Raw genomic sequence first — 21,536 nt, 5'->3', positions numbered from 1 at the left:
TTTTAGTGCAGAATCGGAACCAGGTGTGTATTATCTACCATATGAAAATGATGTGATTCTAACTTGGAAAGTATATAATATTCGCTGCTATTCACTATTTATCCAGGATTCAGGAAGTACGTTCCGATATGTCTGCAGAACTTGGTACATATCACTATCGCCCACTACGAGATTCCGAAATTCGTCTTATCCAGCTGCACCCCGCACAACAAACTCACGACGATATTTTACTCACAATCTTTCATCGACCTTTAAATGCACGTAAAGACGAGTCAAACCCCACACGCCTAACTCGAACACAGCTCCAGAGCACATTACCCGCGGGATGGGAGGTTTTTGAAACCCCCGAAGGCCGGTATCTGTTCTGCAACGACTCCACTGATGAGGGTGAAAGTGAGGATGATGATGATGATGAAGCGGAAGAGAATGACGAAGCTTCACAGGAGAGTGGATCTGATGCATCCAGCGATGGCGATTTTGTGACCACATGGGAACATCCCGACCCCAGCATAGACCGTGCTCTATATGAACTGCCGCCTGAAAGCACATTTTGGGAGCAAGATACTGTTTTTGAGGCTCTGTCATACCAGTGGGGATCACCAAACAACCCTGGCACCGCATTTGTCAAGCCTTCAACTGGAAACGCCATTGTAGCCACATTTTCTATTGGTAAAAACCTCGAGTCTGCTCTCCGACACCTACGCTATACTTCTAAGCCTCGCACTCTTTGGATCGATGCTATTTGCATCAACCAAAATGACAACGCAGAGAAAGCCGCCCAGGTGATCCGCATGGCCGATATTTACTCCTTGGCGGCGCGAGTTGTTGTTTGGCTTGGGCCAGCCGAGGACGACAGCGAGCTTGCCATCTCGACGCTGGCATACTTGGGTGCTCAGGTTGAAACAACGCTGGATGCTTATCGCTTGACATCTCCTGGAGCTGAAGAGCCAATGTGGTACGATATCGACTGTAGTCTTCCGTACAGCGATGCCCAGTGGAAGGCAATCGAATGTCTAATTTTGAGAGCATGGTTTACTCGAGTATGGACGGCTCAAGAAATTCATCTGGCAAACCGCTTAGCCATCATTCAAGTCGGTAACGCAACATTGTTATGGTCACTTTTCCGCCGTGCTACAGAGTGTCTAAAAGATAAGCCGAATCATGGAGAAGAGCGCCTCTCACTCTCAAAAGTTACCAGTTCTACTTTGAATGGCAAAGGCCGACCATTGAGCGACCTATTTCGCCGCTTTGCGCACAGAGATTGCTCCAACGGACATGACAAAGTGTACGGTCTGATGGCAATGGTGCCTCCAGCCTTTGTTGCGGCGACTCGTCCAGATTACACGCAGCCAGTCTCAAAGACGTACGCTGATGCTTTTATTGCCGACACAAAGTTGCTTGAGCGATGGGAGATTTTTGGCTGCGATGTTGCAGATCGCACATCAGACTTTGACGATGTGCCAAGTTGGGTACCGGATCTGAAGTCTAAAAAACGGCACATGTATTACTCGGGACTTTTACAATTCACCGCAGGAAACTCAAGGCTTGATTATCAGTTTGTAGACTCCAGCAAATTCCGAGTAAGAGGTTTGCGCTGTGCGACCGTGAAGAGGGTGGGGATATATGCTATTTTACACCCGCAAGCTATCTTATTTGCCATTCGTTTATGGGAGCCGGAAGATCTCTATACAGGCACTTATGTTACCGGAGAGCCACTGATAGATGCCTTTGCCAAAACACTCTTGCAAAACGACTTGAGGGAGCGTAATCCAACAGACAAAGGGTGGCCCACGTTGGCGGAGTGGAGAGCGTACTGTAAAAGACATATATTCTCTGAGTCGGCAGAACCTTTGGAGATTCTCAACTCGAGTCACTATCTCGATGATATGGTATCTGGAAGATGTGGTAGGAGAGTCTACATGGAGACTGAAGAAGGGTACATTGGCCTTGGTCCAAGAGGCTGTAAGCCAGGTGAGCGAAGCCAACCCTCTGAACCGCTCTTAAAAAGGGATAGTGTCACTTTATCTAAGTATATTCATACTAACAGAATGCCAGGTGATATTATATGTGTTATTCCTGGCTGCAACTCGCCCGTTGTCATTCGCGAAACCGACAACGGAAATTTTCGACTCGTAGGATCATCATTTGTTTACGGGTTAAACGACGGCCAGGCACTTCTAGGACGTCTAAAATCTCCTTGGCGAGTTCAGATATTCGATCATCCGGAACAAGACTTCAGAATAGAGCATAGATACTACAACCGAGAAACAAGAGAGCTGACAGTATCAGACCCCAGATTGGAAGATCATCCTGAATGGGAAAGGGTTTCGCTCGAAGACTTGGGGAGGCCTTTGATTGGAGACGATCCAATTATTCTTGAGCTTTTCAAGAACAAAATAACGGGGGGAATAATGAACTCTGACCCAAGGCTACTACCGGAGGCATTAGAGGCTCGTGGAGTTGACTTGCAATGGTTCACGATAGTATAATACTAGCGGAATCATTGTACCTATTTCTCGTGGATCGAAATAATTAAGGCACGATTGAGAAGTTGTGAAAGACCTTTTAGGGCATTGTATAATATCTACATAGCAAAGTAAATATATCTTATACTTGTACGATAAGTGGACTTAGACTTCGGAGTGCTTAATGCTACTGAATGGGCGCCTACCCAGTTACACTACCACACTTACAATATAAATTGAGTGAGTCCTAGCCGATCTTAGTATTTTCTTTAACAATTCCAAGACCTTTGTGAACTTATTTCTTGATAAAGAGTCATGGCAATTAACACGGTAAACCTTAAACAGACCAATGCTCATCACTGTGTACGTACTCACAAACGCATAATGCAAAGAGCTTGACTCGCCACAATTCTCAAATGAAGCCTATATTTCATCGAGTTGTTATACAAAGACTCGAAATTTCGGGGAGCCCAGATAAGTTCTACCAGTAAAACAGCTAGCAATCCGGAATCTGGTAACATTGAAACGAAACTAATGATCACATTGTGGATGTCATACTATGGACTAACAGGATATTGCCAAAAAATGGTCTTCTTATGCTACCTGTCTCTCAACTTCCATAACTTACTCTCCTCTCACACACACTGCGAATAATAATCGTTCACATACGTGCATTTGTAGGGACTCTGGCCTCATGTTAGCAAAGTCATTTTCCAAGATTCGAAGAAGGGCTACATGCCTGGCAAACCGTGGGTCCAGCATAGCCCAGGCCGCCACACTGAGCATACTCGGCTGCTTCACCAGATCCACTGCCACCTGAGCCGCCACTTCCAGTGCCGTTACCAGTGCTAGAGCCAGGGTTGGACAAAGTTAAGACGGCGGGTCGCCATGGGAGAGAGTTGTAGTCTCCCGACGAACCAACGGGCAAGCCTTGGTACAGCAGCTGGAGGTTGCAGGGATCAATGGTCATTGTCTCGTCGTTTGTGCTGCGAATAAGATCACCAGAGCTGATGTCGTTGGTCCAGGTAGCGCCGGCGTTGGCGTGGCCCGCAAAAGGGTTGCTTTCCGTTGCAGCCTGCGGTGTCCATGTACCACTCAGAGATGTGGCTGTAAACGAGCGGAAGTACCGTCCAACGGATCCAATACACTCAACAATCATGAGATACTGTTTCTGACCTGAGACGGTGTACACTTGGATCGCTTCAAACAGGTCGTTGGTTGCGGCGGTCATAATCGTTGTAAACGAAGTACCGAAGCTGGATGGGAATTGGCCAATGGGCATGCTAGAACGGTAGATGTTACCGTTATCTCCTGCAAAGAAGAGATACATGTTCGTGCCATCGCTGATGAGTGCTGGGTCAATAGGACCGGTGCTGCCACCTACGCTTCCACTGAAGAGCGGTTGCGAGGACGACCAGCCATTTGCATTGGTGGGATCACTCGACGTAACATACGCAAATGGAGTTGCAGCCCATTCGTATGCAAGAACCCAGATCTTCTTTGGTGAGAAGTAGAAGAGAGTTGGCGCTACCGTGCCGAGGTTCATTGTGTTTTGGCTGGCCGTGCTGAGACTGGTCCAATTGGAGACGAGACCAAAGTTCATCGAGCCATAAGAGCCTGCTGTGTTCACGGTTGAAGAGTAGACGAGATGTTGACCGTTATACGGGACCTGGCTGAAATCTTTAAGTGAAACCCAGCCTGATTTGGGGTTTGCCAGAGGGCCAGTTGATGTCCATTTGTAAGTGCTAGGGAGGGCGCATGATGCGCTTGCAATTGCAGGCAGTGCTAGCAATGCCAGGCCAGCCCACAACTTGCGGCCGCCCTTCTTCATTGAAGAAAGCATTGTAAAAAGGACTTCTAGTATGAAATTAAGAAACTAGATGATTGTGGGAGTACAGAGCACAAGAGTGATCTCTTGGCGGACCCTCGGCCTTTTATATACACTCAGCCTAAGCCGAGCATTCTTTTTACCATGTTATAAGATTCATCGACTTATAAAGTCAACGAACCTGGTGCTCCCATTGGGCCGCTTATAACTTCTTCCTGTGGAAATCATGTTCTACTACGAGATATGTCGTATAAGCTGGATGTCTACTCCAATCATGGATGTCTGCGATGTATCGCTGACTTAATCTCTTATAACGCGAAGATCACTTAAAAAATGCTTGCAGTGTAGATCTAACAGTAAATTTCTAGGTTACATACTTCGGGAGCCGGAACAGATTGAACATCGGCTAAACTGATATGAGAAGCGCTCCAATTATAGGCTTCTTATTCCACCATAAACGCAAATCACTATTAGGCTATTTAGAACAGACTAGTTGTATCTTAGCAATACAATACCCACTACATATGGCTCACAAATGATGTGGTAGATTTATCGAGAAAACCATCAAGTCCGTATCGTAGTATATTAGAGGAGAAGATGATACATACACTTGTATACAGATTCATATAGGAGAGCAGCGAAAAGCTATAAACAGAAAAGACCTTTCACAAGCTGAAGCCAATGGGGAGTTTCAAGCTATAGTAGGGTGCCTCATGTTCAAATAGTACGGAAAGCGGCAAGAACATTATATCGCAATTCAGCAGATATGATAGTCTTAGATGTCACAGACCACGAGTTCGGGTACGGCAATTTAACGCGGTATATAAGGCTGATTAGATTCGAAATAAGTGCCTAGACACTTTTAGGCTGATTAAGTACATCTAGGCTATTCTTTATTGAAGCATCGTCTGTCAACAGCGACAACACCAAAAGGTTGTAAGGCCTCGTCCATATTTATTAACATAAGCTATACGACAACATCAGAGACTACAAACAGATTCCAGGGCTGATGATAAAGGCCACATTAACGACGAAATATTTATATTTACATTGTTCTTCAGAATAGACTAAAATTGCATCTTACTTTCAACGTTAGGACAGTTCAGCTCTTATGAATTGTATAAAGAGTGTCTAATAGACCAATTATGCTTCACATTTTGTACACCACAGCTTGAGTCCGAGTTTTTCTATTATTAGTCAACGAAAAAAAAACCCCTTCGAGACATCATAGATAATTATTAATACGTTGGTTCATACTGTTATTTGATCATCTGGACTGTTTTTCTCGTCGTTAGACGGCATCTGGGGCCACAGTGACGAGAGGCTAAGTGAGACGCCTAGGCTACTTCTTTAACCGTTTGAAGCTATTTCTTCGAATTCTTCGAAAATTAACAAGCATATATATTCATTTCTTACCATTTTGTCGATCCATGGGGGCTATTGTGTCTTTAGTTATAAGATGAAGACAGACAGAGAATGGCCCGCAGATTCGCTCATTAAATGTAGGAGTTCGCTCATGCCCACGGAGTATCTCGAAAACTGCGAGCGACACCTTCAATCGTATATCTGTTTCTCTATGCGACCAACCTGCCGCCTGTGTAGCGTCCGTTCAGCCTTGAATTGCCATGCTTTCAAGTGTTACCTGTTTCTCACCAAGGTGGAGCCCAAGACAAAAGCCGGCGAACTTCTGGGCTGAGTCTCGAAGATACCTATCTATCATATCAAAGAATAGAAAGGCTCCCAGTATTAGCGCTCGATAGCAATATGCATGCGCGTATTCCTGGCAATTGGGATCGCCAGTGCAAGTGATGTGACTCTAGGCTTCCTCTAACGCCGGGTGCGATCAAGATACACAGACTCAACAGATCGATGCAAAAAAAAAACCCGAAGCTGTTTATTGCAAGACCATCTTTCTGGGCGGAAACCCTAGATAGATGCCTGTGTCTGTCCTCATCCTGAAGCGACAGCTGCTAGGCTTAATGATTGCTACATTCTAGGATTAATATATGCAATCATAATACCATAGAGTAATAATGGGCGCAAGAAGCATAAAGCTAGCCTCGTTGACGCTGGTGTATAGCACTTAGCGTCGCTGCCCGGGCTTAAAGTAAAACCAGCCGCAATTTTTTGGGGGGAGGAGTTGCGCTGCTACGGGCTTACTTGGTATTTGATAGAGCACAATTTGCTTACAAAGGCCGCAAGGCAGAGTTGTTTCATACTGCAGCCAATTAACCTGTGGTAGATAATGCATGTTTTACACGGGTTGAGATGCCACTCGTTGCATTATGGCTTTAGGCCGCGATAGATGCCTAACCTTGGCAGTGATATAGGAAAAATTCACGAGCCACCTCACACCATCGCTTTCATACCATGTTCTTACTACTATTATACTGCCACTTTAAGACAGAAAAAAATCAATTCATCGTTGGCGCATCCTAAAAATAAGATCTATAAATCATGCAGTCACAGATACAAACTGAGACTGAGCAGATCGATGCCGCTGCGAAGCCACTTGGTAGGCTATCTCCATCAATTGCAAGCTCTTGGTGCTAATGCTAAGTCGATTTGACATTAGATATTCAAGCAATTAAGAAAGCTTACACGTATTCTCACCTGCCAGAGGGCAATATACGCTTACTGAAACTGCTGCCACACCGAGACAAAGATAGCCCTTTGCAATGCAGCCTCATTGACTATCCTCTGCAAGACTTAAATGAGTGCAATCATCATTTATACGACTCTCTATCTTATGCTTGGGGTTCTCCAGAGAAAAGTCAATCTATCTTGATAGGCAATTGCAGTTTACCCATTACAACGAATCTTCACACAGCATTGCTACGTCTTCGGGATCGCTTTTTGGAACGAATCATATGGGTGGACGCGATCTGCATTAATCAACAAAATTTAAATGAGCGAGGCAGCCAGGTCCAGCGTATGGCAATGATCTATGCCCTAGCTAATCGTGTGATTGTCTGGTTGGGAGAGGCGGGGGATAATAGCGACCAAGCGCTTGAAGAAGTACATAAGAGCGCTGATGGGCAAGAAGTTGGAGATGACCATGGCATGCAAAATGCAGTTCTCAAACTACTACAGCGGCCGTGGTTTAAACGCATCTGGGTAAAGTCATAGACATCAACGAGCATTGTTCACCTTGTTAACGATGTTTTTCCAGATCCTTCAAGAAGTTGCTGCAGCTCGGAATGTTCTCATTCTATGTGGTTCCTCGGAGATAGATGGTTATAATTTCTGCATGGGAATCAACTCGCTCAATCTCGATTATGCAGACTACCCAGGTTTACGGAATTTGATACGGTCAGCAACCTACTTGATACGGCGCAAAGTCTTTCAGCCTAAGCAAACAATTAGTAATCCGGGCAGGTTCTCGCTAGGTATAGCCCCTCTGAGCGAGCTGATAGACATTTATCATGCTCGGCAAGCTTCTGATTGCCGTGACAAAGTATATGCTTTGCTTGGTATGAGCTCTGATAACCATAAGTCGGGTGATTTGTCTCCTGACTACAACGTTCCGTGGAAAACGCTCTTTCAACAATTTATCAAGCTTATTCTTTATGAGAGCGTAGTATTATCAACTTGGCAAGATAAAGAAGTGGCAATTATCAATAGTAAGTGCTGCACTCTTGGGCAAGTTTCGTCGGTTGAGAGCGATGCTGCATGGGGCGACAAGCAAATTGTTACGATTAAGAAATATGCGCCAGAAATAACCCACCCGCGGAACCGTCCAATGGAACTTTACTGGGATGGGAACATTTCTTGGACATTAAGTCTCCACATACTCGCAATCTCAATTCAGAAAGGAGATATTATCTGTCTATTACGAGGAGCATCAGATGCTACGATTATCAGGCTATATAAGGATTACTTTGTCATTATTGCAATTGCTATCAACCCTTCAACCGTCAAGTCTACAACTTTCGATCCTGGAGATTTCGAAAAGGCTGAGAAAGCGAGTGACAGCTGGATAAAGGCTTTACAGTCAGTGACAGACTTTCCTCGAAATCTTTTGCTTGTTTGGGACTGGACAAAGTCTTTGAGTGAAGATGGAAAAAACCACAAATATCTCATGAGCAACCAATTTTTTAAAGATGAAATACCAGCCCAAATTATGGAGCAGGGTTTAGTACTGAGCGACTTGAAAAGCTATACAAGAGCAGCTGAAATTCTCAAACGAGCTATAAAGAGTTATGTGAGAGAATTCGGAGGTGAGTGTTCATATACTGTAGCCGCTATGACACATTTGGCCGCAGCATATCAAGCTTCACACAAGCATGAAAAAGCAAAGAGTTGGAGAATAATGGCAGATATACTGAGCGGTAATCAAGGGACGGAAGAGATGGTTTCAGATCTCTTAAGCTCATGCGATGAAGAGGTGATAAAGTTTCTCCCTGGCTGGAGATGGGACCAAGTCACTGTCACCGAGAATATTGTTAAAGCTGCAGCTGCAGCAATGAGCACGGACGTAATGGAAATGCTACTTGACCGGCGGGGTGACCAAATTATAATCACCAAGGATATCGTCAAAGCTGCGGTCAAAAGTTTGAGAACGATGATGTTACTATTTGAGAGGCGAGGCGACGAGATTACTATTACCGAGGATATTGTCGAAGCTGCAGCTGCAACAGGAAACGAGGATATGATGAAATTGCTACTTGACCAGCCAGGTCACGAAGTTTTCATCACGGAGGATATCCTTAAAGCTGCAGCTGCAGCAATGAGCACGGACGTAATGGAAATGCTACTTGACCGGTGGGGTGACCAAATTATAATCACTAAGAATATCGTTAAAGCTGCAGTCCGAAGTTTCAGAATGATGATGTTACTATTAGAGAGGCGAGGCGACGAGATTACTATTACCGAGGATATTGTCGAAGCTGCAGCAGGAAATGAAGATTCGTGGGCTAGTAGGAGGATGGTAAAACTTTTGCTTGACCGGCGAGGCGACGAGATTACTATCACAGAGGATATTTTGAAAGCTGCAGCAGGAAATCAAGATTCGTTGGCTGGTACGAGGATAATGGAACTTTTACTTGACCGGCGAGGCGACGAGATTACTATCACAGAGGATATTTTGAAAACTGCAGCAGGAAATCAAGATTCGTGGGCTGGTACGAGGATAATGGAACTTTTGCTTGACCGGCGAGGCGACGAGATTACTATCACAGAGGATATTGTGAAAGCTGCAGCAGGAAATCAAGATTCGTGGGCTGGTATGGGGATGATGGTACTTTTACTTGACCGGCGAAGCGACGAGATTACTATCACAGAGGATATTGTGAAAGCTGCAGTAGGAAATCAAGATTCGTTGGCTGGTAAGAGGATAATGGTAATTTTACTTGACCGGCGAGGCGACGAGATTACTATTACAGAGGATATCATTAATATTGCAGAAGCAAAGAACAAGGGCGTGATGGAATTGCTGCTCAGCCGGCGAGGCAACTAGATTACTATTACAATGATTTTGTCAAAATAGAGCGGAAAATGAGCGGAAAGTGAAGAAGTAATAGCAATTCCATTTTATCAGCGAGGCGACTAGGTTGTTATTCAAAAGACATCATCAAAGCTGTAGGGACATGTGACCAAAGCGAGGCTATGGCCTCTTATCTTTGCGGAATGCTATCTACATCTAGGTTGGAAGTAGTGGCCCCAAGGGCTATCATTCTATGACGTAGCGGCATCGAGTGATGATTGTTGTATCAAACAATTACATGAAGGAATATACAGAGGGTATTAGAAGATAACAACGCGAGGGCATGCAAGAGAGGCTTTAAACAGACTCTAGCTATTATGAGAAAGGCTGATGCAGATCTAAATATTGAAGATACAAGATAAGAATACGGCAGCTGCAAGACAAAGACAAAATGGGTTCACAGAAATCATTGAGATGCTTAAGTAGTTTCGACAGAAGGAATTATTAGTTGAAGGCTTGTTATAATAATTTTATAACTATAAATAAGCTCTCAAAATAAGTATACTTTTTAATTATATAAGAAATTACCGGTCCACTACTAGAAGCGGCTCGCTATGCCAACTTCAAGGGAACAATGGCTGTGTTACCCTGACGAGTTTTAGCGCTGTCCTTGCAAGTGTTAAATCGAGATGATGCCATCACGGTCCATGATGCAATTTCGCATGAATGACCTCATACAATTCATGGGGAAAGAGTTACGAAGAAATAAAGACGTCGATTATTTGCAATTGTTGGCCATCGCCAAACCGACTTCATGAATACATTACTAATCGTCTTCTCATCCGCCGTAGGTCTGCATCGATCCAAAATCGCCTTCATGTAGGTATGGTTGTATTTGGCGTAAGTGATCCTGAGAGATTTAGCTTCTACATGCAGCCTTGTCAGCCATAGCACTTCGCTCTCTCTGTGATTTCTCCCTTATAATGGACGAGTTATCTATATGCTACATACGGCATGAAAACAATTACAGCAATATAAGACTCCAGCCATTGGACATTAGTAAGTGATTAACGAAGATCTTCCAGCCTGGATCCTCTTCAGCTGTCATCAGGCAGGGAGTCCGATTCTTCGCTTGGTAGGTTCTCATTCATCCGAACAAGTAAATCTTTAAGCTTTTGGCGATTGTTCTTCCAAGTAGCAAAGTCCTCCACTTCTTGGTCTCGTACGGACGGCGTGACTTGGTTGCCGTGTTCATCTTTTAGAAAATCGGGGATCTCGTCCTCATCCGCGAGCTGCCATCGACTGCTGTCATTCTGTGGCCCATCACCTACATGCCAACTAAACGGTATGAGATGTGCTTCTTCAATATGCAATTGAAGCAACTCATCATCAGAAAATACCACTGCATTCACGTCTTGAGCACACTTCCCCCAGTGACAAACAAATGGTCTTTTACGGCAGTGTACCATCGAGATATGGCGTCGTAATGTATCTAAGTTGTGGAGTTCGGCTTTACAACTACCCCATTCGCATAGGAAGGCTGCGAATGATTTCTCCAGGGACCGGTAAACTTGCCATGGAAGAGGGGATGGCGCTTTCGGCGGCCTTCCACGGCGTTTTGCAGGCCCCAAAGCGAGTGTCTTTGCCTTGGCTTGTCGAACAGGTTTTGCCACGGAATTTGGCCCACGAAGCGAACTGTAAGACATGCCGGGCTTCCAACCTTTGGGCCGTCCCCGACCAGCACTTGGCTGCGAAGCTGGGGTGGGTGATAAGGCTGCAGTTGGCGGTGGCGTTGATGTTGATGCTGTTGTTATTGCTGTTGCATTCACTGTTGGCGCTGGTATTGAAGATGGTATAGATGGTCCATTCAGCTGTTTAGGTAGAGGTACTGGAGTTGACTTTGGTGCTGGTTTTGATGATGTCGCCGCTGCGAATGCCGGAGAGAATGGCTTCGTTGGTAGTCTTTGTAGGTGAGTTGGTGTTGGCATTGGCCTCGGCGTTGATGACGGCCTCATTACTGGCTCCGGTGGTGGTATTTTGACGATTTGCCTTGGGAGGGGCACTGGCGTTTCTTTCTTTGCGCGTGAAGTAAGGCTGGGTGCACTCTGCTGAGATGGCCCAGATACGCGGTTACCGTGACCATTGCCGTCGCCTTCTGACCATGAATACTGATGCGATTGTTTGGGTGACTTCAGAACCACGGCATGACGCGGCTGTCGCGATCCATTCTTCTCCGATGCATTAACCTGACTGGGAGACGCAGAGAGCAAGGGGTCGTCGAGATCTACGCTGCTGGAGCGCCCGTTGCCTGCCGACGGCCCAGGAGTCGACGGCCTAAGAGGCCCAAACTGGCTGCTCCAGAACTCGGTCGGGTCCATCATGAGCCGCCTTCTTTGAGCCGGGATGTTGTCCATGGCGTGTGGCCGTATTGCTGGAGTGGCCGCAGTGAACGATGAGAGTTGGAGGAGAGAAGTTGAGGATGAGTGCTGCAAGTGGCTAGTGACATCAGCCTCGTAAGGCATAGCGCTGGTCTGCGGCTTCGTCTCCACTGTTTGCCGCCCAGTCAATGTTAATTGAGCGTGGCCTTGAATGAAGGTAACAGATGGATATCAAAGTCTGACTTCGGGTTCTACATGCTCTGCATTAAGCGAATGGATTTTAGTTGTTCCAAAAGAATTAATAGCAAATAGAGCGGCGTAGCTCCAAAACTCACATATGGGCAGCGTAAACATTAGTCGTACAGTGCTGAAACCAAAACACCAGCAATTGCCCATCTGTAAGCCTCCCATTGTATTTGGAGCTCATTCTCGACAAATACAGCAAAAATAGATATGAGGGTGATAGAGCTGCGATAACAGTATGATTGCACACTCTAATCATGGCTAACATGGCATCTCATCAGAGCTCATTATTACTGTCATTATTGTTGGCTAGTAAGACCTCTGAGAAGAAAAAAGAAACAAAGAGGAGCTTAAGAACCTTTAATCTTAAGGCACAGTAGCTTTCTACAAGCATTTTCAAAACTAGATCCATCCGCCAACCAAAATATCACTGTATTAATTGCGTGTTGTGGGATACGAACCAAGTGAACTTTTCTACAAACAATACGAGGAAAATTACCATCGCCGACCTTGCACTTGTCTTAGGGTAGGTCTGCCGAGGTGCTTATGCCATTTTGGGGGTCTAGGAAATGCAGAACACGCACCCTGGATATGTTTCTTATTCTTTCGCTGTGTACGATGGTTAGAGATTTCGCTTGTTTGCATGTCTGTGTGACTCAATGTAAACAACGATGATCCAAAAGGGATAATTGAGAATGAAAAGACTCCGCATACTGTGCCATCCACATATATGATACATCTCGAGTTTATCAAGGCGCTACTGAGTAATATGTCAATACGCGTGCAAATCAACGCTGAAAACTATATTGTATATGGGTGGTTTGAAATGATTTACTCAGCCTGGAAGGGGCGCCTTGTCGGGGTATGACGGCTGAATCTAGACGATGTCCGTGTATGCAGCATTGATATGTATTCGTCTTTAAAGTTTCAACATTTTCTTTGTTTTCGCTTCAATCACGAACAAATACCACAATACGTGCTTTCCGAGCCGATCCCTTATTAAACCCAGAGCACTCAATTTGGCAATCGAGATTTTAGCGAATACTTCACTCAGTGGAGGGGCACGCCTCTGCATTCGAGCTACCTGGCAACTTTGCACTTGTCAGGCTGTAACTGGGTGATTGGGTATCTGTCTCCTTGATGACTGATGGTATCGTGATTGATTTTGTAAGCCACCGTCACCTCCTACCAGCGAGTTTCAACTACAAAGCATTATGCTATCTGGGGGCATGCTGCTGGGAGCTGTTTTTGGAAACACAGATGGCGTCCGCCACCTCCTATAAAGCATTTGTCGATGGACTCCGTAATGGGTAGTAGCCGGCGTATACAGCAAATCGGATTCACTGCAAGCTGCGTCCAGGGGTTTGCAGTTTTGTGTTGCAGAAACATCAGCGCACTGGGCCTTTCATCACCGGGCTTCCGGCTGTCGAATGAGAGCGCGCGGCTAATAATAAGACGCTCAGCGCAACGGCAAACCGGCGACTTCATCAGGCTGACGAACTGCAGCGGAGCTGATGGAGCTTCATGGATCTGGTGGCCCACTTTCCGCCAGCTTGGAACCTGGGAGAGAGAAGCTTGGACTGGAAACATCGGCGAAAGCGTTTCATGCCCTCTTTTCCGTTCCAGCAGAGAATTACATCATGGCAGCATGAACAGCTGTTTGTAGCTCCCTGTTTTAGCGCGAAACAGATCAATGGACTCCGATGAGCATCTGCCCTGGTAGGGACTCGAAGTCGAGCAGCACTATCGGTAGCGCATGTCAAATCGCATCAATGCTACCATGAGACTTGGCAGGTTTCCGAACATACCGACAATGTCTCGGATGCTGCAGAGGGCGAGGGAGCAAGTGAAGACTCCAGTCCAGATGTTCGAGTCGAGTTGAGAAGGGCAACTGAGCTGCCTACCATGTATCTGCATGGCCTCGTTCTTTCTTTAGCCCATACTGACTCTGACGGGCACATAAATAGACTGGATGCTTGTCGCGGTACATTGCCGTCCTTTCGAACCACCTTTATTTCGTACATGCACTTACATGCACTAAAGCTAATGTAGCCCTAGTAGGCTCCCTCTCACTGGTGCTTTTGCCGGCCTGCAGTATTTGCCCTTTCCGGTAGCGCATCGCGACGGCTTTTTGGTGGAGACCGGGCGCTGCTACGGATGAGATGTTGATGTTGGGCCTAGCAATGGGTATCACGTTGTGAATTCTGCCTCATTGGCACTGGTTTGTAAGCAGGGCAACTCGAGCGTACTTTCATGCCTTGGAAACGCGCCTCGCTGGCAGGCCCTGCGCGTACGAGGTCCTGTCATAAGGCTCCATTGGCCTGTTGCTAAAAAATGCTGGTCGACAATCTCCGCATTTGCTAGCATCAAGTACCGGTACAGCGCGAGGGACGGTACAGACAGGAACGGAAGATGACGCAGGAACACGAAAGCGAATGCGCGTGCCGCATTGTGCCGAGTAGTGGTATTTCATGGCTTTATGTTGTGTGCTTGGCTATTATAAATGCACAAACGAGCCATTTGCTTTTGCATTTTTGCATCTAATGCCAGGTGTTCCTGCGGTAAATGTTCAAGCATCAGGTGACCCTGTGCCCTTGTGCTTACAAGTGGGCAGAGCATCGCTGTGAAATGTTCGACGTTGATGATGCGACATGGCATGACTCGCTTCAAATGTTTGTAGCCTGTCTGTCCACGGCCATGTTCCACGGTACATGGGAAAACTCTGATGAAATACGGCTCTGTGTGTGTGTGAGACCAAACACTCGTAGCGGAAATAGAGGTGTTGCTCCAACGCCGGCAAAAGTACCGCTACAACCGCTAGCTGCCCTCTCCGCGCCCCCCTGAGCGCCTCATCCTATCCGCTGTGGCCCCCCGTAACTCAATGTGCGCAGTGGCGCTGTAATGCTCCGCTACCAGTCTTGCAGCAGCCCGAACTTGGCCCTGGAAGTCCCCGATCTGTGACAACGAACCCACTGTTTGTCGCTGCTGCGACTGCGTGGCCCTGCCAAAGTACCGGTACCTGCCCGCGTTCCCATAAATTCTGTCCAGTGACAGACGCAGCAGAGCCAGTTACGCTGATGCCTGAGGCAACGTGGCTGCCGTGAGCGGTCCGGCCCACCATCTCGTCTCAACTCTTGGTACCTCGTCCAGCCGTACAATTTGAGGGAGAACGTCGACTCTCCTCATCAAACGGACGCCGCCGCATCCTCCCGCACCACCATAAGCCTCGAGGCTCTCGTCACCCGCTCTCGCTTTTGCTTGGTCGAATAAAGTTTTTGTCTGCTTTGCCATCAGCGTCTGTTCCTTGCTGGACAGCCATGGACTCGGTTGCTTAAACGAACCCCCGATATCGTAATCATCCGAGCATTGATACTAGCTACACGACTCCGCTCTCTGTCATCTGTCATCCCGTCCTCATTTTTTTCTGCCTCTCCTCATCTTCATCCTCATCTCGTCCTCGTCTGTGCTGTTCGATTCTTTCCTTCCATAGCCGCCTCCATTCTCCTAGATCATCCCACAATGCCCTCAAAGGCCGCCAACGCCTCCGCCGGGGGCCCAGTGAGCAATCGCCTACGCAGCTTCTTCCGCATGAACAGCAGCGCGAGCAGTATCAACGAGAAGGAAAGGGGCAGCAACTCCCTCAGCCTCAGCGGCGTGCCCATGGGCAATGGAAACAGCAGTGACTCACATTCCACCAAAACCTCGCGACACACCAAGCTTTTCAACAGCACCGTCGGCCGCCTCAGGTCGCACACCGTCGCGAGCGAAAACAACAAGTTGGAAGAGGCTATGAGCCCTACGGCGCTTGCCAACCCTTACTTTGCTCATCAAGGCCAACCTGGCCTGCGCCACCATAACGAAGGCTCAGTGCCACCAAGCCCCCCAGATACACCTACACTCAAGATCTCAAGCCCAGATGGCACCGAGGCTGAACAGGCTACAAGCGAAACAAAGGAAGAGCTGGCCCGCAGGTTAAGACGGGTCGCTAGCGCGCCCAATGCCCAAGGATTATTTGCGAATGCTGGAAACAAGGGCGATCGCCCAGGCACTGCTGAACTGGGCAAGGATCCTCTGATTCAGAATGCCAAGTCTGGTTCACTTAGCCTTATCGATGGCGCGAAACCCGATTCCCAACATCCATTACAAACCGAAGACACGCTCGGTGCCCTGCCTCCTCCACAGACTTCCTTAGCCTTCCGCAGGACATACAGTTCCAATTCCATCAAAGTCCGCGATGTTGAAGTTAGTCCCTCCAGCTTCGACAAGATCAAACTTATCGGTAAGGGTGACGTAGGTAAAGTATATTTGGTCAGGGAAAAGAAGAGCAACCGACTCTATGCCATGAAAGGTAATGCCAATCTCCAAAACACGTCTAAGTCTTCGTCGCTAATCCATTCAATTCACAGTCTTGAGCAAGAAAGAGATGATCAAGAGAAACAAGATCAAGCGCGCCCTTGCCGAACAAGAAATTCTCGCAACGAGCAACCATCCCTTCATTGTTACTCTTTACCACTCGTTCCAGTCTGAAGACCATCTTTATCTTTGCATGGAATACTGTAGCGGTGGAGAATTCTTCCGAGCGCTTCAGACCCGCCCTGGCAAGTGTATTCCGGAAGACGACGCCCGTTTCTACGCCGCTGAGGTTACGGCTGCGTTGGAATACCTCCATCTCATGGGTTTCATCTACCGAGATCTAAAACCAGAGAGTATGTGCCACTGACGAAACATTGATGTAGGGCTTGAACTAACATCCTACTCCAGACATTTTGCTTCACCAGTCCGGCCACATCATGTTATCGGATTTTGATCTCTCAAAACAGTCTGGCTCTGGTGGCAAGCCGACCATGATTGTGGGCAAGAACGGAGCGAGAACAGATTCTCTACCGACTATTGATACGCGGTCATGTATTGCGGACTTCAGGACAAATTCATTCGTCGGTACTGAGGAGTACATTGCTCCTGAAGTAATCAAGGGCAGTGGTCACACGAGCGCAGTCGACTGGTGGACACTGGGCATTCTCATATACGAGATGCTTTACGGAACTACACCTTTCAAGGGAAAGAACCGAAATGCTACTTTTGCCAACATCTTGCGCGAGGATATTCCCTTCCCTGATCACACTGGAGCACCGCAAATCTCAAAGTATGTCGCTTCATCTCCATGTATTTGATATGGCATTCATTGCTAACATTTCTTCCAGTCTATGCAAATCACTCATCAGGAAGCTTTTGATCAAGGACGAGAATCGAAGACTTGGTGCCCGCGCCGGTGCATCGGACATCAAGGCCCACCCCTTCTTCCGAACCACTCAGTGGGCCTTGATTCGCCATATGAAGCCGCCGATTGTCCCTAACCAGGGCCATGGGATTGACACGATCAATTTCAGGAATGTCAAGGAGAGCGAGAGTGTTGATATCAGCGGAGCTAGGGCGATGAACGTCACTGGTGTTCCACTGGATAGTGGACTGGCAACTCCAGGCAACGAGGCTGCAGACCCATTCCTTGAGTTCAACAGCGTTACACTCCACCACGACGATGACGTGCAATTCCACGACATAAGCTATGCATCATCACCAGCGTCCTAAAGTTGAAAACTTTGCATTACAACTAGCCTGATTATTTTTACTTTGCTTGGAGGCCATGCCCCGAATTTTGATATCATGTGTATACGGTTAGGGCTCTGGGATTGTTAAGATTACGACATTTGAGTTTTTATTCAAGCGACCAAGTTTTGGGTTTTTGGACTTCATTCCTACACACTGAGCCTGTCACCGCTCTTTTGCTTTACAGCAGGCAAGCTATCAGTTTTTTTCTGCAGACAAAAAAAGAAAAAGAGATGAATGATTTCCTGGCGAACATTGTGCGATCCATGAAATTTTTAATTTTCTTGAGGCTTTTGTAAAATGCTTTCTGATCAGCATTGTTTCCTGTCTGGTCGCTTAAATACGGCGTCTCATTTGGCTTGGCGTTTACTGGAAGTTGGCAGTTGGGTTTAAAGGGATATGTTTTGTAGACTGTTGACAGTCATAAAGATACGTTTGATCTACCAATAGAACTAGGATATTCTGACAATCTGTGCCTTTTTACGCTGTTTTCAGATGCAGCTTGTTCACTCTTGCTGCTATTTGCCTTGTGTCTAGCTTTGATGAGATGACTACGTAGGCATTTCAAATAAGGTAGTAATCTAATTGGCTGCAGCTGGTGTGGTTGCATTGCATACATGCAGCCAATCAGCGACCTTGTGCATCCCAGCTGACACGGCAGAGCCTACAAAGCCGCAAAAACAGAATCAAAATTTCGTGAATATAGTAAGTAACAAAAGAAAAAAAAAAGAAGAAAAACATACAACAGCCGGTGTTCGCTGATGGTCACCCACTCAACTACTAATCTGCCGGTTAGTGGCTTGTCTATGGGGGAGCAGACGGGACCCCGAATTTTCCACTACCTATGGTCGTATGTGCTTGTATGAGTGCTACGGAACTTTATATTAGAAAGACCTTTGTACAAAGCCAGCGTTGCTATGAGTCAAAACCCATTTCTGGCCTGAGTCAAAACCCATTTCTGGCCTTGGTTGATATGCACATATTAACCTGGACTACGTCTTACAAGAGAATTTACATTACACTCATATATTAAATGTGGCTACATCTATTATTAAAATTATCAGCACCATTCTAATCGTCACTTAGCAAATATGACTTTAGAATCTCTCTTCTCCGTCTTTTACCTGCTAAATATTTCGTAGCTCCCATTGAATATTTGTTTAGAATCATCCCTTTTGCACTACAACTCATCCATGTTACAATGCTCTCTCTTGAAACTGAAGAGCTTGTGAATAACATGCTAATATCTCTATTAAGGGAGCTGCTTAAAATATTAGTACAAATTTGGCGTCTGCTTCGGCATCTATCACAACGTTGCGTATTAATGACTTTATAATGCTATTGCATTGGTTAACATAATATTGTAGAGCGCAATGCTTAGGTTGGTCCATCTAACAAGCGATATGTATTGAAAGACTGATAATATTGTCGCCCAGTTTAGAGAGGAGTCTAATAATAGCCATTTGGCTATTATAAATATCAGAGATGGGCTGCTGGAGTGGTTGATGTAATAGTAACATAAGATGGAATAAGTAACTGGCTTTATAACTGACTATTCCAGATCCCGCGTAACTTCCGTCCATTGCGTGACTCTCCGTACCCTATCCTCCTCTAATCTAGTAATGATAATAATGACTGTTTCGCGACGCGTCTTCTTCCCAGTAGCCTTTTCCTCAAAAGTCCAGAATGACTTTGTAGCCACAGCATTTGGGCCTTTGTCGTGTGGATAGTTTTCACCCTGTGCATCAAAAGAAGTGACAAGGGCTTCATGGCTTTGTAATGACATGGTCCAATCTTCACGAGCTATGGCGCAAGCCTTCTGGAATGCATTATAGTCTAGATGCTGACTGTTGATGCTGCAGATTCTCAGTAACAGGCTTTCTATTTTAAGATCTCGAATAATAGTACCTTGCTGTGAAGTCTTTTGCAAAGTTATCAACGAAAGCTTTAGATCCGGCTTCGTTATCATTCTGAAAGAAGAGTACTTTAAACAATTCATCGAAGTGATTAAACAGAGTGATTGGTTCCATTATGAGACTTGTGATTTTATAGCTGGGTTGAAGTATAGATCCGATACAACGAGAATAGTCGAGGGCGATGGCTTTAGAGTGTATCTGCTTCCATTAGGCATGCCAATCATAGAGCTTTATATAGAGGAAATTAAGAGAGGTGGTCAGAAATGATTCCACATCAATACGGACCACATGGAATCACTAAAGTTCTAGAATATGTCTGACCTTCGAAGAAGCTTCATGTGTGGACGTCAATTAGCTTATAAATGTAACAGAATAGATCCGTGTTCATCATCCTGCATCTTAAAATCGCTAGAGTAACTTATTGAGTGTGACGACAGTCTCCAACAATTCGATCATTTCACCATGTGTTGTCTACAGAGTGCATGAAATGCAGCGTTATGGCACAACGCATTAACGGTCGCATTAATGGTCGTGACAACATCTCGGTGGGGCTGGTATTGGGGAACCTGGACTGGCAGCAAATAGTCTTAAAGCTACCGTATATCAGAAAGTGAGAATAAGTAAGCGCTATAAGCGATGTGTTCATTCTCATTTCAGACACAGGCCAGAAATTACAATTGGTTATTTAGAGGACGATTGGTCAAATGGTAAAATGAGACTGATGCCTGAGAGATGCCTGCGATGAGATGCCTGCGACGAAATGAATGAAGTGAGCTTCACTTGACTTTAGCCTTCTCTTCTCCTTCTCCTTCAGGGCGTCTATGAATGAAAAAGGTGCCAATTTCCTTAATTCGCCAAGAAAGACAATGACAGTGGTCTTAGCGCTTTGTTATACATCGCTCTATAAACAGAGGTAAGCAGCTCTACATTCGGATTGCCCACAGAGCTAATAAAGGAGGATGTTAAACTCCGAGAAAGAACTTAACGGGACCCCGAATCTTCCACTATGGTCGTATGTGCTAGGTGTTCTATAGTAACAGCTTATAAGCATCGAACAATCGTGTAACACTTAGAGTCTCGAATTAGAACAACTTCCATGAAAGAGGTGCAGTTTGGAAGCAAAGTCATCAATGTGTATGACTTTAACTAATTCAGGGATATGAAAGAGGTTATTGCTGTTTAGCTGGGTCTTGCGCTGGTTAGATCAAACGTTGCATTAGTTTTGCAAGTGAGGCAGAGCGTAAACCTTTTGGGGAGTTCGTATAGCGCCAGCCGCGAGAATAGTCTCCTCGCCATGGGCCTTGCGCTGTTTTTGAGCTGAACACCGGTGGCTTGCGGCTGTTGATAATAGGGGGTGGTAAGAGAACCTTGGCAACCAAGGTTTCGGTGACGATGGTGATACCATCCAAAGGGAAGACATTATCAGCAATCTCACGGTGACCCTGGCTTCGATACTGAAAGAGGCTACTATTACCACAGGGTTGCTAGCATTGCTGCCATTGTTAGGCATCAGCTTGACCCTAGCTCCGTATTTGCTGCCACGATGCAAAAATCTCGTTGCGCAGATGGAATTCTCGGTGGGTCAAACAATGCCCTGGATATGCATAAGACCGTCTGAGCCATACTGCTTGGGGCTGTTGACAGGGGCATCATCAGTCAGCTTCACGTAGGGGAAGA

General features: G+C 46.1%; 7 protein-coding genes across 7 annotated transcripts; 3 read left to right on the top strand and 4 right to left on the bottom strand.

Moving 5' to 3' along the window:
* Nucleotides 1-128: 128 nt before the first annotated feature.
* On the top strand, nucleotides 129-2,489 carry TGAM01_v204743 (hypothetical protein; the record flags this gene model as incomplete). Its single annotated transcript, XM_018801558.1, has 2 exons — nucleotides 129-1,962; nucleotides 2,056-2,489. The coding sequence occupies 2 exons, from the start codon at nucleotides 129-131 to the stop codon at nucleotides 2,487-2,489; spliced, it is 2,268 nt and encodes a 755-aa protein (XP_018665351.1).
* Nucleotides 2,490-3,171: 682 nt separating this feature from the next.
* TGAM01_v204742 (alpha-L-arabinofuranosidase axhA-2) lies at nucleotides 3,172-4,308 on the bottom strand (the record flags this gene model as incomplete). The annotated part of the gene is made up of 1 exon (XM_018801559.1): nucleotides 3,172-4,308. The coding sequence occupies one exon, from the start codon at nucleotides 4,306-4,308 to the stop codon at nucleotides 3,172-3,174; it is 1,137 nt and encodes a 378-aa protein (XP_018665352.1).
* Nucleotides 4,309-8,644: 4,336 nt separating this feature from the next.
* TGAM01_v204741 (hypothetical protein) lies at nucleotides 8,645-9,751 on the top strand (the record flags this gene model as incomplete). The annotated part of the gene is made up of 1 exon (XM_018801560.1): nucleotides 8,645-9,751. One exon carries the CDS (start codon nucleotides 8,645-8,647, stop codon nucleotides 9,749-9,751), a length of 1,107 nt encoding a protein of 368 aa, XP_018665353.1.
* A 1,064-nt stretch (nucleotides 9,752-10,815) lies between these two features.
* On the bottom strand, nucleotides 10,816-12,240 carry TGAM01_v204740 (hypothetical protein; the record flags this gene model as incomplete). Its single annotated transcript, XM_024549498.1, has 1 exon — nucleotides 10,816-12,240. One exon carries the CDS (start codon nucleotides 12,238-12,240, stop codon nucleotides 10,816-10,818), a length of 1,425 nt encoding a protein of 474 aa, XP_024405728.1.
* A 3,618-nt stretch (nucleotides 12,241-15,858) lies between these two features.
* Nucleotides 15,859-17,925, top strand: TGAM01_v204739 (serine/threonine-protein kinase nrc-2; the record flags this gene model as incomplete). Its single annotated transcript, XM_018801562.1, has 4 exons — nucleotides 15,859-16,687; nucleotides 16,746-17,045; nucleotides 17,101-17,482; nucleotides 17,541-17,925. 4 exons carry the CDS (start codon nucleotides 15,859-15,861, stop codon nucleotides 17,923-17,925), a joined length of 1,896 nt encoding a protein of 631 aa, XP_018665355.1.
* A 1,570-nt stretch (nucleotides 17,926-19,495) lies between these two features.
* On the bottom strand, nucleotides 19,496-19,973 carry TGAM01_v204738 (hypothetical protein; the record flags this gene model as incomplete). Its single annotated transcript, XM_018801563.1, has 2 exons — nucleotides 19,496-19,799; nucleotides 19,852-19,973. The coding sequence occupies 2 exons, from the start codon at nucleotides 19,971-19,973 to the stop codon at nucleotides 19,496-19,498; spliced, it is 426 nt and encodes a 141-aa protein (XP_018665356.1).
* Nucleotides 19,974-20,928: 955 nt separating this feature from the next.
* TGAM01_v204737 (hypothetical protein) lies at nucleotides 20,929-21,279 on the bottom strand (the record flags this gene model as incomplete). The annotated part of the gene is made up of 2 exons (XM_024549497.1): nucleotides 20,929-21,042; nucleotides 21,106-21,279. 2 exons carry the CDS (start codon nucleotides 21,277-21,279, stop codon nucleotides 20,929-20,931), a joined length of 288 nt encoding a protein of 95 aa, XP_024405727.1.
* Between the last annotated feature and the right edge of the window lie 257 nt (nucleotides 21,280-21,536).

Source organism: Trichoderma gamsii (genome assembly GCF_001481775.2).
Source record: "Trichoderma gamsii strain T6085 chromosome Unknown Scaffold_14.2, whole genome shotgun sequence".
Lineage (NCBI taxonomy): Eukaryota > Fungi > Ascomycota > Sordariomycetes > Hypocreales > Hypocreaceae > Trichoderma > Trichoderma gamsii.
This window is presented reverse-complemented; position numbering and strand designations above follow the sequence as displayed.